General features: G+C 59.4%; 1 protein-coding gene across 7 annotated transcripts in view; it reads right to left on the reverse strand.

Annotated features, from left to right (window-relative positions):
- The window catches only part of MPRIP (myosin phosphatase Rho interacting protein), a 74804-nt gene extending 61211 nt beyond the window's left edge, over positions 1-13593 (reverse strand). For 3 of the 7 annotated variants that reach the window (XM_065850396.2, XM_071815319.1, XM_071815320.1), the window contains exons 1-3: positions 13025-13592; positions 2365-2442; positions 204-269 (exon numbers count right to left, since the gene is read on the reverse strand). In XM_065850396.2, the coding sequence (XP_065706468.2) occupies positions 204-269; positions 2365-2442; positions 13025-13144 (264 nt within the window). In that variant the 5' untranslated portion in view covers positions 13145-13592. Of the gene's footprint in view, positions 1-203; positions 270-2364; positions 2443-13024 lie in introns of all 7 variants that reach the window. The other 4 variants (XM_065850399.2, XM_065850400.2, XM_065850392.2 and 1 more) reach the window with 3 other exon arrangements.
- Positions 13594-14580: the final 987 nt, after the last annotated feature.

Consider the following 14580-nt stretch of genomic DNA (forward strand, 5'->3'; position numbering starts at 1 on the left):
TCCCATGCAAACCCAGCCAGGCGTTAAGTCAAACCCAGAAAGCAAAACTCTTCACCAGTCCAGCAGAGATCTCGCCACACTGCATACTGGGAGCATCGCCCAGGCTGCTCCGAGGGCAGCAGAAGCAGCCCCAGCTCCCCAGCACGGGCAGCCTGGTCCCCACAGCCCGAACACGGTTGCAGCCTCCGCCACACAGCACTCACCATCTCGTCGAGGGCGTAGCGCAGCAGCCCGTGCTCGTAGAGGATGAAGAACCGACGCTGCCATTTCTAAAAGAGAAAACAAAGCAGCAGGTCACAGCAGTGCCCAGCGGTCCCCAGGCCTCACCAGGGACACCAGAGCTGCGTCCACAGAGCCAGTGATGTGAAAAGGTACCGAAACCCTTTGTGCTGAGTGCACTGGTGACAATGGGCGATGTGTTTCACCAAGCACTGGAATACAGCTGCCAAAAATGCAGGGGGGACCCCCCAACACTGCAGGGACCATTCCTAAAAGGTGCTAAGCATTGCAGAAGTATTTCTGCTCAACCCCTCACATCCCAAACCCAACTGTTTGGGGTGCTGTGGGCTTTGCAAAGCAAGGTCCTGTGGCTTTGCTGGAGGTCTGCTCACACCAGCCTACCTTGCTCAACGCTGATTTACTGCCTGGCTTCATGAGCACCCAAAAAGAGGCTGTTTTGGGGCTGTTTCCCCACCTCACTTGTCTCTGCATTCAGACAGACCTCAAGCTGGCCAGGTTTAACCATACAGGGGACAAAAATAACCAGAGACAAGAGACTCCAACTCCTAGACTGGAACTAGGACTTTCTTCTTCTTCTCCTGAAGAATGACCCTAAGCCCCATCACTGCTCTCCAGGAGATCCAAGACCTGCATGGCACGAGATGGATCCCTCAACCAAGTGCTCCCAGCCCTCAGCTTCATCCCGCAGGGTCCATTCCAACACATGGTGCTGCAGGGTGACAATGTGTCCTGTTAGATGTCCCCCAGCAGTGCCTAAGCTTGGTTTGGATGGTGGCTGCCCCTGCGGTGGTGGCACTGCCCAGGTGGTCCTGGCTCCCCCAGCACCGCACTGGCACTGCTGCTTGTGCAGCTGCACAGCAAATGAGATTGGAGAACTGATCTGGCTGGGAAAATGCCTTTTTTTTCCTGTGTGTGCCAGGTTGTTTTCAGCCAAGAGCAAAAACTGGTTGAGCAGGCTGAAACAGAAAAAGTCCTGGATTCATAGCCCCAGTGCAGCAATTCTTATCACACTTTTCTCAGACCTTCAGGCAAAGTCCATGGTGTTCAGGGACAAGCAAAACTACCAAGGACCCTGTGGACCTCCGCATGCCCCAGCTTAGCCAGCAGCCTCTGCTCCGAGGGGGCAACGAGTCCCATGTCCCCACGATGTTGGGCCAGCAAGCCTGCAACTAACTGTGACTCCAAATAATGACCCATATACCGCAGGCTGAACTCAGAACCCAATTCTTGTTCACTCCGGATAGATTTTTTTTTTAATCACTAGCAGCTCTGAGAGCATTTTGGCTGCACGACAGAGGGTTCACAGACTGCTGCCATCCCTCCCACGCACGAGACAGCCCTGTTCTGGCGAGCTCGGCAGCAAGTTCCCTGGAAGAGCAGCCTGGGGACAGGCTGGGAGTCCTCGTCACAAGAGGTGAAGGGACATCAGCCTGGCTACATCCTTCTGGGCCTCACACCCCCAGGGCAGCAAAGCAGTGGGTGCTCCAACCCCACATGATGCTGCTGTTTCCACAAGGCACCAGCAAACCCCTTTGAGCAGGAGCTGAGTGTGTCCCGCTCTCTCTGCAGGTCTCTGCTGCCAACTCGGTTTCAGAGCTCTGCAGGGTTATAGCAAACAGGAATCACCTCTCAGGCTCTTCCTTTATGCAGGACCTGCCTGACATAGGTATCTGCATTAAGGGATGGGATGCAGCCTCCCTTCAGGGCTCTGGGCATGCCTGTGGGAAGGTGCAGATAATAAAGTGGTTGTTTCCAAGCACCCAAAGGGAAACTGGGTGCCTTGCTGATGGTCCCAGAACAGCTCAGAGCCATCCAGCCCACACCCCACCAGCGTGAGAGCCTTCCCATCAGTGTGGCACAAGTCAGACCAACCAGAGCAGCATCAGGGCATCAAAAAAGCAACAGCAGTAGGCAATAAAACGGCAGGGACCAAGCCTGCCCAGCACGGGAGAGCTCACATGCCAGGGAACACATCCCTTCTGCAGGGAACATCTCCCGGCCTCCTGGTTTGCACAGGCGATGGGAGCACGGAGGTGCCACCTCCATGGGCAGGGACAGGCCCTCGCTGCTCCTCCTGCCACCCACACCCACAGCATGGAGAGGGGACGTCATGGCTTCACTTACTCGGGAGCGATGGACGGGGTTGTCAAAGTCCGTTCCTTCCGGGGCCAGCAGCAGCCAGCCGCCATAAATGGGTTTGGCCTGCAAAGAAACAGGGAAACACATCAGGTGTAGAAGAAACTGACTCAATGTGGACCAGAACCAGAGGGGATCGATGGCTGCGGATCAGGGGAAACTGCACCAGCCCCCGGCACAAACGCAGCTGCACGAGTTCGGGCTCCGGCACACAGGTAAACTCAGCCCTGTCAGCACAGGGAACACAATGCTTGATGGCAACCTGTGGTGTTAAACACACTGTGTGCAAACAGGATTGAGATGACAACTTGGGAGTAGGTAAAACCCCAGCCTCAAGCACCAAACCCGGCTACTTCTGTGCAGCATCGTGCGGAGAGCACCGACCACGGGTACCGTGGTGTCACAGAGCCCACCCACACCGGCAGCTCTGTCCCTCGCTGCCGGCAGCACACCGCGACTCCAAAGCAAAGACATGTTCCAAGAGGAGAGCTTGATGTTTTCCTCTTGTTAATTAAGAGAGGAAAAACTACCCGGCGCTGGCGGCTCTCCAGCTCGCAGCCGCTTCCCGTGCCGTGCAACCCAGCAGCCCCTTCCCCGCGGGGGGGTCCCCGCCAGCAGCACGGGGCCGAGCACGCAGGAAGGTCAGAGCCAGGCGGAGGGAAAACAGTTCATTCAGCCAGTCGGGAAGAGAAAGGGAAAGAATACCCGGAAAGAAATGCCTTACAGCACTGCCATTTATCAGCAGGAAAAAAAGAATCCAGGCTCCTTCTTTCCACCAGTGGTTTGTGCGCAGAAGTGGCCGGAATGAAGCAGACCCAACACCACAGTGGGATGGGGATGGGCACCGGGCATGTTCTCCCCTGCAAAGTCCTACGGGTACCGGCCCTGCTGCCTGTCAAGTTGCAAACTATTAGCCAACACCATTCCTGGCAAGTGCTGGGGCCAAATTCTGGTGCAAGAGCAGCAAGGCATTGCCACACCGGTGAGGTGGCTCCGCAGAGGGACCGGGACAAGCCAGGAGGGAGGAAACCTGGGACAAATCCAGTTGCAGGAGCCCCCAGGTCTGGGGACGCTGCTTTCCGCCACAAAACATCCCTGCATGCCCATCCCCAGACCGGCCCGGCCACACATACATTCCCAGCTCCAATCGATATTATTTGGTTAATCTTGTTGCTCTCACTCTTTTTCTTTCCCCCTACTTTTCCTTAAAGCTTAAAACTGTTTCCAATTCAGAACCTCCCCTAGATTCCTCCTGCCAGTTTCTGTGGTTTTATAATGTTAAAAAAAAAAGTTTCCCCTCTGGAAAAATCCCTGCAAACAATAGAAGAAACTGCCTATGCACCAAAAACTGTCAAACGCATGAAGCACTGAGTAAGCAAACTGGAAACAAGCTGGAGGAGCCCTTTTACTGTTTATGAAGTGAAAATAAATAACAAAATCTCTTATCCCCCCCACCCCGCAATGTGACATATCAGCTCTAGGTGTTGCTCTGCTGGCAGCTGGGAAAACACGATTTGAGGAGACCTTCCTTCCCCCTCTCTTTAAAGGGCATTAAAAACAATGGAAGTGTTGGGAGCGGGATCTAATTTGGGGGAGTTGCTTCCTTCCCTCCCTCCCAGGGGCTCGGGGCACCCCCGCCACCCCCATCCCGCTCACCTGGGTGCTGGTGCCCTGCTCACCCATGGTCCCCATGCTGCCCCGGCACCCGCGCGGCCCCGCGCCGCCCACGCTGCCAGCGCCCGGCAGATCCGGCCGTGCCCCGGCACACCCCGGCACAGCCCGCCCCGCGCCCCCACCCAAACGCGCCCGTGACGCAGCCGTGCCCACGCAAGGGGAGGGCTTTGGAGCGGGGATCCCACTGCTCCCCATCACAACGGGGTTTGGCCGCGGCCGCCCGTGCGGCCTGGGCAGGGCCACCTGCAATGGTCTTTCCCAAGGATCTCTTCTGTTTTACAGGAGGAAAGGCAAAATGGCAAATAACGACCCACTGGAGAGGTTGGGAGTGAATTCCACAGGTCACTGCGGCACGGAAGGGAGGTCCCCGAACTCCCACAAGAGGTAACTGCAGTGGGCCCTGAACAACCAGCTCTGGTGCTTAAGACAGCATCACAAGTAGCCTCCACCACCCAGGAACGAGGAAGAGGAAGACAGCGAAGGCAGGACACGGTGTCCCCAACACTTGGCACCACCACACCACAGTAGCACCCCAAGGAGCCCTCAGCAGCGATGCCGTGGGCTGCTTGCAGGGTTCAGCCCTCCTCCATCCCCCGATTTATCCATCCATACCCCAGCACAGCCCCTGGGCACGGCCAAACGCTCAGCCCAGCAAACCCTGGGCATAATCTCTCCCCAACACAAGCTACAGCGGTGCAGCCCTCCCGGCTGGACCATCCTGCCCCCAGCACCCCATTGCACCCCAGCAGCGTTCCCAGTGTCACAAACAGCGGGCACATCCAAGTGTCACACCGGGGACAAAGCAAACATGAAACCCAAACAGGGGACACCATCACCAGGGTGAGCAACCTTAAACTCATATCACAGGCGTCAAGCCCTTCCCTACCTCAGCCTGGCTCACACCCCTCCGCAGGAATTATTTTGCCCTCAACCTCTCCAATTTTGGCTCAACCGACCATATATAAAGCACCAAGCACCTGAAATACATGTCCTTAACATAGAGCGTGGTCATTTTTTACCAGCATCACAAAAAAGCACTAGTGGGCTATACTTATTTTGGCAGAGGCATCCAAATTCAGATATTGAAACCAAAATAGCTGAAAGGTATGAATTAGAGCCAGCCGGTGTGGGCAGCCCAGTTCCACCCACCAACAGATGAACACACAGCAGTGCTTTTTAAAGCCAAACCAAAACAAGCTACTGCTAAAAACAAGCAAATGCCCAGAGAGGTGCAAACCTAAATAAAAGGGATATGAATTAGCATACAAAGTGTCTGAAATAAGCCCATCGCACCTGCATTGGAACAGCCCTGCTGAAGCAAGGCTTAAAATAAACCCGCTCGAGGCCGCTGTGGGAGGCAGGTCCAGGGGGGTGTTCACAGCACCGTGAGCCGCACGACGCTCTGCACCAGCTCGGCTTCCTCTGGAGGGCTCAGTGAGAGGAGAAAAATGCAACACCCAGCACTAAGCAAGAGCTCAGAGCAAAAACTTTCCCTGTCCAAGCAGATCTGTCCAAGCTCGCATGCACGGATGGCGTTAGAGCAGCCCCGCGGTTCCCGGGATGCCTTTGACGATGCAAAGCTCCATTTGTCTCCCGTGATGTCCCAAGGGCAGCTCCGGGCAGTTTCCCTGCAGGCAGCAGCAATGTGGGATGCTCGGGAATCGGGCAGCTTTGCTTTTATCCAGGCAGCTCCTGGCTGAAGCCGCAGAACGAGGTGGAGAGCAGAGCAGAGGGCAGCTGCTGGCAGCAACGCATCCACGCCTGGGGTGGGGTGGGACGGCGCTCCCAGGGCAGGCAGGAAGAGCAGAGCCGGTTCCTCCGGCACGGCTCGCGGTGACGAAGCCAACCACCCACCGCAACCTCAGCCGGGAGGTGCCGAAGCCGCTGCCTCACCACGCCGGGAAAGATCTGCAGGCACCTTGCCACCAAAAAAAGGTGATAAAGCCAGTGCCATCCAGGGGCACCACCAAACAGAGGGTGCGGCTAAGTCAGAGCCCCACAGTGCCCTGTCCTGTCCCACGGCAGCGGCAGAAGCTGACTCAGGCAGAAGTGTCCCCATGTCCCCGCTCTGCATCCTGTCACACCTCTGGCAACGCCCAGGTGTCCCACCCCACCCACAGGACCTGTCACCAGAGCTGCGCTGTGGGTGCTCTGCAGCCCCTCACCTGCCCCTCGGGTCGCTGCTCTGGCCACTGCATCTGTCCCCTTGTCCTGTGTCACATCAAGGGGGGACACTGCCTGCAGCCCAAGGCTGGCGCTGGCAGCACGGCGGGTGGGAGGAAGCAGAGAAGGAAGCGGCCCCAGCTCGGTTTATACAAAGCTGTCAAGTTGATGCTGCCCAGGCACGGACAAACCAGCCCACCCCAACCAGCTCCACCAGCACCAGGAATGCGGTTCCCAGCAGCCAGGAGACTGCGCTTGCAGGACATGCAGGGCCACTGAGCACTTTCGAAGGCACGGGGTGATACAGGAACCCCTGCACTTACTCAGGGCAGAGTGGGCGCAGCCCAGCCACCTGCTTCCAGAGGGCAGGACAGGCCACAGGAGCCTGACAGTTCATGGAGCACCAGGTCACAGGGCTGTGACACCAACCAGCGTGCCCACTGGACACCTGTAGTGTTTGTTGGCAGTACCTTCACCTCTTCCCTGCAATCAGCCAGCCGAGCAGGGTGCTTAACAGCACCCAGCAGAGCCACAGGGCACCCGTAGGAGCTCATCGCAGGAGGGGGAACGGGAGAGCTCTGCTGACACTCACATCTCCTCTTAGGGTCCAGCCACAGCCCCGTGGCAGAGCAGCCACAACCCCACTGGGGTGCTAGGACAGCCACACGTGGTGGGGATGCCCCCACAGCCGGTCCTCACCCACCACAACGTGCTCCAAGGGACGTCCAAATCCATCACTGGGAGAGACTCCCAGCTCCGAGCGCATGGCAGGAGGGATAATCTGTTTAGGCTGCCGGCAGACGTAATCAGCCTGTCTCAGATGGAGGCAGGGCTTGTTTTGTTCAAGCTTGGCAACTGAACGGGAAGGGGGAAAAAAAATGGACTGTTGCAGCAGAGCTTTAGCCTCTGCCTCCAATCCCAAATGCAGAGAGTACTCAGTACAGAGGGTGCTCAGGAACAGGGTCTCAGCTCTCAGCTGCACCCACAGGAGACCAGAGTAGGGACAACACAGTCACCGTCACCTGTGCACCAGCTCCCAAGCTGCTCAGGGATCCTGAGGGGCAGGAACCCATTTCTGGCATGGCTCAAGGGGAAAGTCACCACAAACGCTGCGGTTGCAACCTCAGAAGAGGAAATCTGGGCAGCTTCAGCTCCGCTCCGCTCCTGGTTTTGCACACCTTGGAGCCCGAGAGAACATCGTTGAAGGGTGAGTCGGAGGAGCTGTCACCTGGCAGGAATGGGGAAGGTGACATGGTGTTTGGAGCAGGAATGGGATGCGATACCCAAGCAGGCTTTCCTGCCCACAACACGGCTTCTAGGAACCGAGAGTCAGGCATCGCTTCACATTTTGTACGCTCCCAGCGGGATGCCGCATGGAACCGCTGCAGACCCACAACCCCGGCCGGCAGGAGGCTCTGCAAACACCACTGTGCAAACCCGCGCTCCAGGGACATAACCCTGCCTTGGCAGCTCAGCCACATACATCTCAGTCTCCCTGTCCATGCAGTATTTCCCCTCCGCTGTATATCCTTCAGCTACCTGCAGCAGAACGGGGCCAAACCCCAGCACAGGGTGCTGTGTGAAGGCACCCTCCATCCCACAGCTCCATATCCGAGTGGCCGCTCACTCCCCCTGCGTCCAGCCCAAACTGCATTTTTTTCCAAGCCAAGACCTGGGCAGCCTCCTGGGGACAGCCCTGGACACATGGGACAGTCCCCTCTCCACCCACCTCCTGCAAAAACACATTTGCACAGCATTGCTGTGGGCAGGAGCAGGCTGCTGCCGATGCTTTCATCACCAACACATCTCATCACACAGGAAGAGGCCAAACCAGTCTGGACAGACCGGACCTGGGGTGTGAGGAGCAAGAGGCACCACTGCCACAGGGCGGCTGGCGGGCACCGCGCACGGCACAGCCGTCCCGGCACACCGGCAGCCCTGACCCAGCCACGACAAACACCAAGAAAGGAGCTGCCTGGGCAGTTTGCCGCGTGGGCAACGGGAGCGACCAACTCACTGGAGGAACAGGAAGGAGAAAGGTTGAGTTCACCCCTCGTGCAAACAGCCGGTCTCCTTCTGCAAATACCCTGGTCCTGGCCCCAGAGCTGCGCTCAGGTCCGAGTGTTGCCATCGGCTTGGGCAGCCAGAGCAAGAGCTGCAAGGGGCCAGCTGCAGTGTGCATGGGCAATTTGTCAAGCAGCAGCAAAATGGAAGCGGGAAGGGATGGGATTTGCAATCTCAGCTCACCCTCCTCGAGCAGCCCCGAAGCCCGGCGTGCCCCACAGCAAGCCGGTGTATCTAACCACGTATCTCCCACAATGGGGCTTCCTCAGCGCCCGCGAGAAGCCGCAACATCTCTCCAAAACACTGGAGAGGGGATTTATTGCTTCCTCGGGTGCCACAGCAGATAAGGTGCGGCACCACGCAAAAAACCAGCAGCAAATAAGTGTGCAAGGGGAATGGTTCTCCAGCACCCAAAGGCACCGCCATGCCCCCTGCCCTGGGCCATGGAGAGGGTTAAGTGCACCCAAAGCTGGCGCCGGTGTCCAGCCTGACATCCCTCCTGAGTACTTGCTGCCCTCACACCACTCTCGGAGGGTGGGACATTCCCCAGGGTGGGACAGCCACCACCCCCTGCCCACCCCAGCTCCTCTGCCCATGACCCCCAAGTCCCTGCCCAGTGCAGCCACCAGCGGAGGCGGGTTTGACATTTGCAGAGAATCTCCCCCTGTTCGGTCCTAATAATTAGTCAAGTACAGGCAGATTTTTGCAGCATGATACAAGCAGCTGGGAGCAGGGAATGCCAGCTTGGGGGTCGCTTTCCAGGAAAGAGGGGGCTTTTCTTCCCCCACGGAACAGGGGCTGGAGGCGAAAGCGTGCCCGGGACATGATCCCTTACCCTGCCACCCTTCGGACAAGGCGCAAAGCCAAGATAACACCCCAACCCAGGGCACTGCAGCCCCATGGATGTAATGCTCCACAGCAAAGCCCAATCTGCAACCCAACGCTGACACCCTCCAGCCTCAGGGCTGCTCAGCATCCAGAACAGTAGGAAAGTGATAATGTCCAAGGAAGAGAGATGGAAATAAGCACCCCATTGCTGCTGGGCAGGGGGGTAACGGGCCAGAGTGGGAGGAGGCAGTGGGAAAAGTCTGTGAGTTCCATTTTCTAACTGGGTGGTCCTCTGGGCATCCATGCCATGGTCTCAAAAAAAAAAAAAAGAAAAAGAAAAAAGAAAATAAAAGGCACTGGTAGCTGGAAAGACGTCCTCAAATTCCTCTATCTGTGCCAGTCCCCATGCCCCAAGAGAGCACACGCATGGAGAAAATTAAAAGCAACTGCTTTACACTCTGCTTTTCTTCCAATTCAGGTCAAGCATAATTTTGAGGTTAATTCCCAGCCTGTCCCTGTCATGGGGGCTTCATCTCCCTTACAAGTCAAGGGCATGTGTGCGCACGGGCCAGCCGGCGTGGAGAGCAGAGAGCACCCCATGGCCCTGCAAAGCCCTGGGGAGCTTCCCCAGGAAGAGGGTCCCGCTGGCCAGGCCGGTTTTCTCCTGGAGGTGGAAGAAGGTCCTCAGGAACCCTGCGTCCTCCCAGGCAGGCTCTGGGAGGCTGACCCTCCAGCCGAGGTTCGCAGGATGTTACAGGGGACCACACGGTGCCAGCACAGGCACCTCTTGCCAGGAAAGAGGGAATTCCCACAAGAAGGGAATTTCGCCCTTGCTGGGAAAAGGGGCAGCACAAAGGGAGTTGGTGATGGGTGGGTGGAACGTCCAGGACAGAGACACCCAACCACACCACGTCTGCCAGGGACCACGGCCAGATCCTGTCACCACGCAGGGCTCCGAGTGCCCACGTTGGGGCTCGCGATCACTGGGGTAGATCCACAGCAACAGATATTCCCAAGGGGGGAGCAGACGCAGCAACGGACCCAGTTTTTCCCATGCCATGCGGGCACCCCAGAAGGTCAAACAAAGTTGGGGATGGGGGTCAGGGGCACGTCACCTCATTCCTGCAGCCCCAGGGGGATGGCCAAGGCTCCAACGGGCGGTGGGACCACACATAGACACCCCAAGTCACACTGACCCCCGGCTGGTAGCACAGCCACGCAGAAAAACAACTCGTGAACGCAGCGCTCCCAGGATTAGGGACTTAGCGTCCACGCAGCCCTTTGAAGTTGGAAGTGCTAAGTCCGATTATTATTAGAGAGCTCCAGCTCATTAATCCTGATGTTTGGGGCTGGATTCCCCCCTCCCGCCCCTTTCCTAATTCAGTTCCCGAGTACGATGGGAATCCACTAATACTAAATATTTGTGACTCTTTGCAAACGTGTGCTGGTCTCTGCCCTGAGCAGCTCCAGCCCCCCCAGAGCACCCCGGGGAAGCAGGAGGAGCGGCTCCTAACGCCCACACAGGTATTTTTATATAATAAAAATCCAAAAGAGACATGAGTGCGTAAGCGTGAAGTACCTTCACCTTTCCTGCAAGCCAAGTGGAAAGGTCAGATGACTCAAAAGCACTTTTCTAGCCTGACTCTAGGTAATCACCAACACAGCCCCTGTCCATGGGGTGAGCTGAGCACAGAGCCCCCACGCTGCAGCCCGATATCCCCTCTACCCAAACCAAGATTAAAGAAAAACAAACAAACAAACAACTAAAAAGGCAAGAAAACCTCAGAGCTGTTAAATGAACCGTTATTCCTGGGTGTGCTCCGGAATGAGCACACCCCCACATCCCGCCAGGCTGCTCGCTGCGGCGCGGAGCCTCCCCCCGACATGGGGCACGAATTCGGAGGGGTGGTGGGGAAGCGCTGGACCGGCCGTGGCCAGGGGCTGGTCGGCCAGGCGGGAGGGTGCGTGCATGCATCACACACTGCCAGAGCCACCATCTTATCTGGGAAGCGGGATTACTTCACCCCAGCTGCAAGGGAGAAGCCCAGCAGGATTGTGCTGTTTTCCCAACCGGAGCCCCCCGCACAGGGCCCGGATCCGGCCATGGGGATGACCCCGTCCCCACACAAGCCGGCCATGGTGGTAGCCCCCCCCAGGGCCACCCACCAACCCAACGGGAACAAAGTAAACGAGAGGCTGCCCGAAACACGGCTCTGGGTCCCCAGGGAGGGCGGCAGGCCCCCCGCAGCAGGGACAGGCAGGCACTATGGGGGACAACGTGCAATGCTCTGAACCCCTCCAATAAAAATAAAAAAGCTTTGCACCCAGAAGGCAGCAAAACCCCAGGCGGGGCAGCAGGAAGGGTCTGGCCGGGAGCGGGGGGCTCTTCACGAGCCCCCTCTGGGACGGCTCCTTTGTCTGGGCACGGCCACAATGCTCCCCGCCGCCCGCCCCTTCCCGCACACACCACGGCATTTTTTCCAGCTACATTTTTTCCATATTAGCCCTGAGATTTCATTATGCCCCCCCTCCCCAACCTCCCCCCCCGCCCCCCCCAGGCAAGCACAGCAATATGTCTGATCTCATTGCCATAATAGGATTGGGAGTGGGGATGTCAGCCCTGGCCCACAAAGGTGTGGGAGGAGGGAGGGTGGCCCTGCTCCCCGCACCCCAACACTACAGACAGGCCCCCCCGCCCCAAACGCCCCCCGTGATGGGTGCGCGGGCCTCCGGGCCTGCGCCAGGCCTGGGAGGAAGAGGAGGAGGAAGGCCCAGCCCTGACAGCCTCAGCCTGCCCGCACAGACCCTCACCGGCAAGGGACTGGGGTCACCTCCCTGTCCCCCCAGGAAAGCAGGGGACTATAGGCTGGGGGGGCATGCCCTGCAAGTCTGGGTTTCGTTTGCAGTCAAGTTTCTCCCAGGACTTTCATGGTGGAGCCCAGAGGATCCCCAGGTACCTGCTGCTGTGCACCCCAAGACGGGCTGAGGTGACCCCAAGCGCAGGTGCCAGTCCCCAAATGGCTTCAGGAAAGGGGTGAGCCACCCCGGTGCCTCCTCCCGTGGGGCGCCATGCCCTAAGGGACCCGTGGGGATGCTGGGTGCCCCGTGAGATGCCTGGATATCTGTGGAGTCAGCAGGCACCCCATGGGACCCCACACCACCCATGGGGTCAGTAGGCACCTCGTGACACCGCTGGACATGCTACAGGACCAGAGAGCACCCATGGGGCTTCTGAACACCCCACGGGATTCATGGATACCTGCGGGTCCCTGTGCTATCTGTGGGGTCGGCATGCACCCCATGGGATCACACACCACCCACGGGGTCAGCAGGCACCCCACAGAACCCCACACCACCCATGGGGTCAGCAGGCACCCCACGGGACCCCTGGACACTACAGGACCAAGGAGCACCCATGGGGCTTCTGAACATCCCATGAGACTCGTGGACACCTTTAGGTCCCTGTGCTATCTGTGGGGTCAGCAGGCACCCCACTGGACCCCACACCATCCATGGGAGCAGCAGGCACCCACAGGGTCCTACAATATTTATGTGACCAGCAGACACCCCATGGGATCCCTGGAGATCCTACAGGAATCTGTGATAACCGTGGGGCCAGCAGGCACCCATGGCACCTTCTGCTATGCATAGGACCCTAGGACATCCATGGGACCCAACACTATCCATAGGATCCTAGGCACCCCATCAGGCCACCCGTGGGACTTTAACCTACCCAGTGCATCCCAAGGTACCCGTGGGGCCACCAGGCACCCACGGGGGCTCTACACCACCCACGGGACCCCAGGTTCCCCACGGAGACCCAGGCTGCCCTGGGGCCGGACATGTGTGGGCGGGCAGGGGGCGGAGCCCCGGGGCGGATTTTGGGGGGAAAACAGTGGATTTGGGGGGAAGGTCTCACCTGGTTGAGATCCTCGTCATTGAGTAGGTGGGACTCGCGGGGCTTGAAGCAGTTCTGGCACTTGCTCTTGTTGAAGATGTTGGCCTGGAACTTCCTGCAGGGGTTGTCCTTGGCGGCCATGGCGCGCCCCGCGCCCGCTCAGCGCCCGCTCAGCGCCCCGCGGAGCGCCCGCCCGCCGCCGCGCCCATCGCCGCCCCGCGCCGCCCTCCCCGCGGCCGCGGCCTCCGCCTGGCGCCTGCGGAGCGCGGGGGGGAGCGTCAGAAAAAGGAAAACAAACAAGCAAAAAAAAAAATTCCCCGAACAGCAACCCAACAACGACCCAAAAATCCAAGAAATAAAAGAGGTCGAGTTAAAACCGGGGACGGGAGCAAACGGCAAGGCGGCCGCCTCCGCTGCGGCTCAGCGGGCGAGCATGGCCGGGCGGCGCGGAAAGGCGCGTAGAGGCCGCGGTGCCCCCGCCCTGTGAGGCTGGGCTGTGCCGGGCGGTGCGGGGCCCGCTGGCTCCGGTGCGGCGGCGGGTGCTCGGCGCTGCGGGCACCGCTGCCGACTGCGCCGCCCGCAAAGTTTCCAGCGTCGCGGAGCCAGGCGGAAAAGAGGGCGGAGCCGCGGCGCGGACGGACGGACCAGCCTACCAATGGGGACGAGTATCCGCCGCTAACAAAAGGACTCCCTGGCCAATGGGATGCGAGGAGAGGGGAGAGCGCGGCCGCGGGGGAGAGGCGGCGCGCTGACAGCTGGGGGCGGGGCCGGCTCGTTTCGGCTCGGCTGGCTTCGGCTCTGTTCGGCTCGGCACAGCCCCGACGGGAGGGGTTGCGTGGGCCCCCCGCACTTTGCCGTCTCCCCGCCGTGCGCAGACCCTCCCACACCGGGTACCGACCCCTTCTCTCCCCTCTGCTCCCCCTCCGCCATGAACTTCCGCACCCCAGCACACAGGTCCCCTGCAAACCGCACGCCCCCCGCATTGTGCACATCCCCCCGCCATGCACAGCCCCCCCATACAGCGGAGTGACCGCTGCACAGCCCAGGCCCCTCCTGGCGACCCAATAGAGGGGTCGCACGATGCAACGTGTGCGGTTTGCACCCCCACAAGCACCCCCAAGCAGAGGTGTGCAGTCCCCCCCCACCCGCACACTGCTCTGCCCCACACCTCTGCCCCAGCGCAGGGGCAGCACATGGGCCCATGGGTGGCACAGACGTGGGGGGCTAAACCTCTGCAGCAGGGACACTGCCCCCCTTAAGCCCGTTCCCAACCTCGGGCACAGCCCCACCCTGGTTCAGGCTGGCACATGGTGGGAGAGAGGGGTTCATCACCCACTTGGACACCCAAATTCATCTGGGGGGCAATGCAGCCTTGTGCCCCTCCTGCAGCCATGCGACTTGGGGTGCTGGAGACCCACCGGGGCGAAGCGGGGATGGGGGTGCACCCGCCCTGGGGCCAGCAGGGAACTCCTGTGTTTGTCCAGTGCGCTTGTTATCCGGTGGAAACTGGCAACACCGGCAGGTAAATACACCTGACCAGGTGATAAGGACCTGGCACGAGGGCGCGGGTTTGGCCT

The sequence above is a fragment of the Patagioenas fasciata genome, chromosome 15 (assembly GCF_037038585.1).
Source record: "Patagioenas fasciata isolate bPatFas1 chromosome 15, bPatFas1.hap1, whole genome shotgun sequence".
Classification (NCBI taxonomy): Eukaryota; Metazoa; Chordata; class Aves; order Columbiformes; family Columbidae; genus Patagioenas; species Patagioenas fasciata.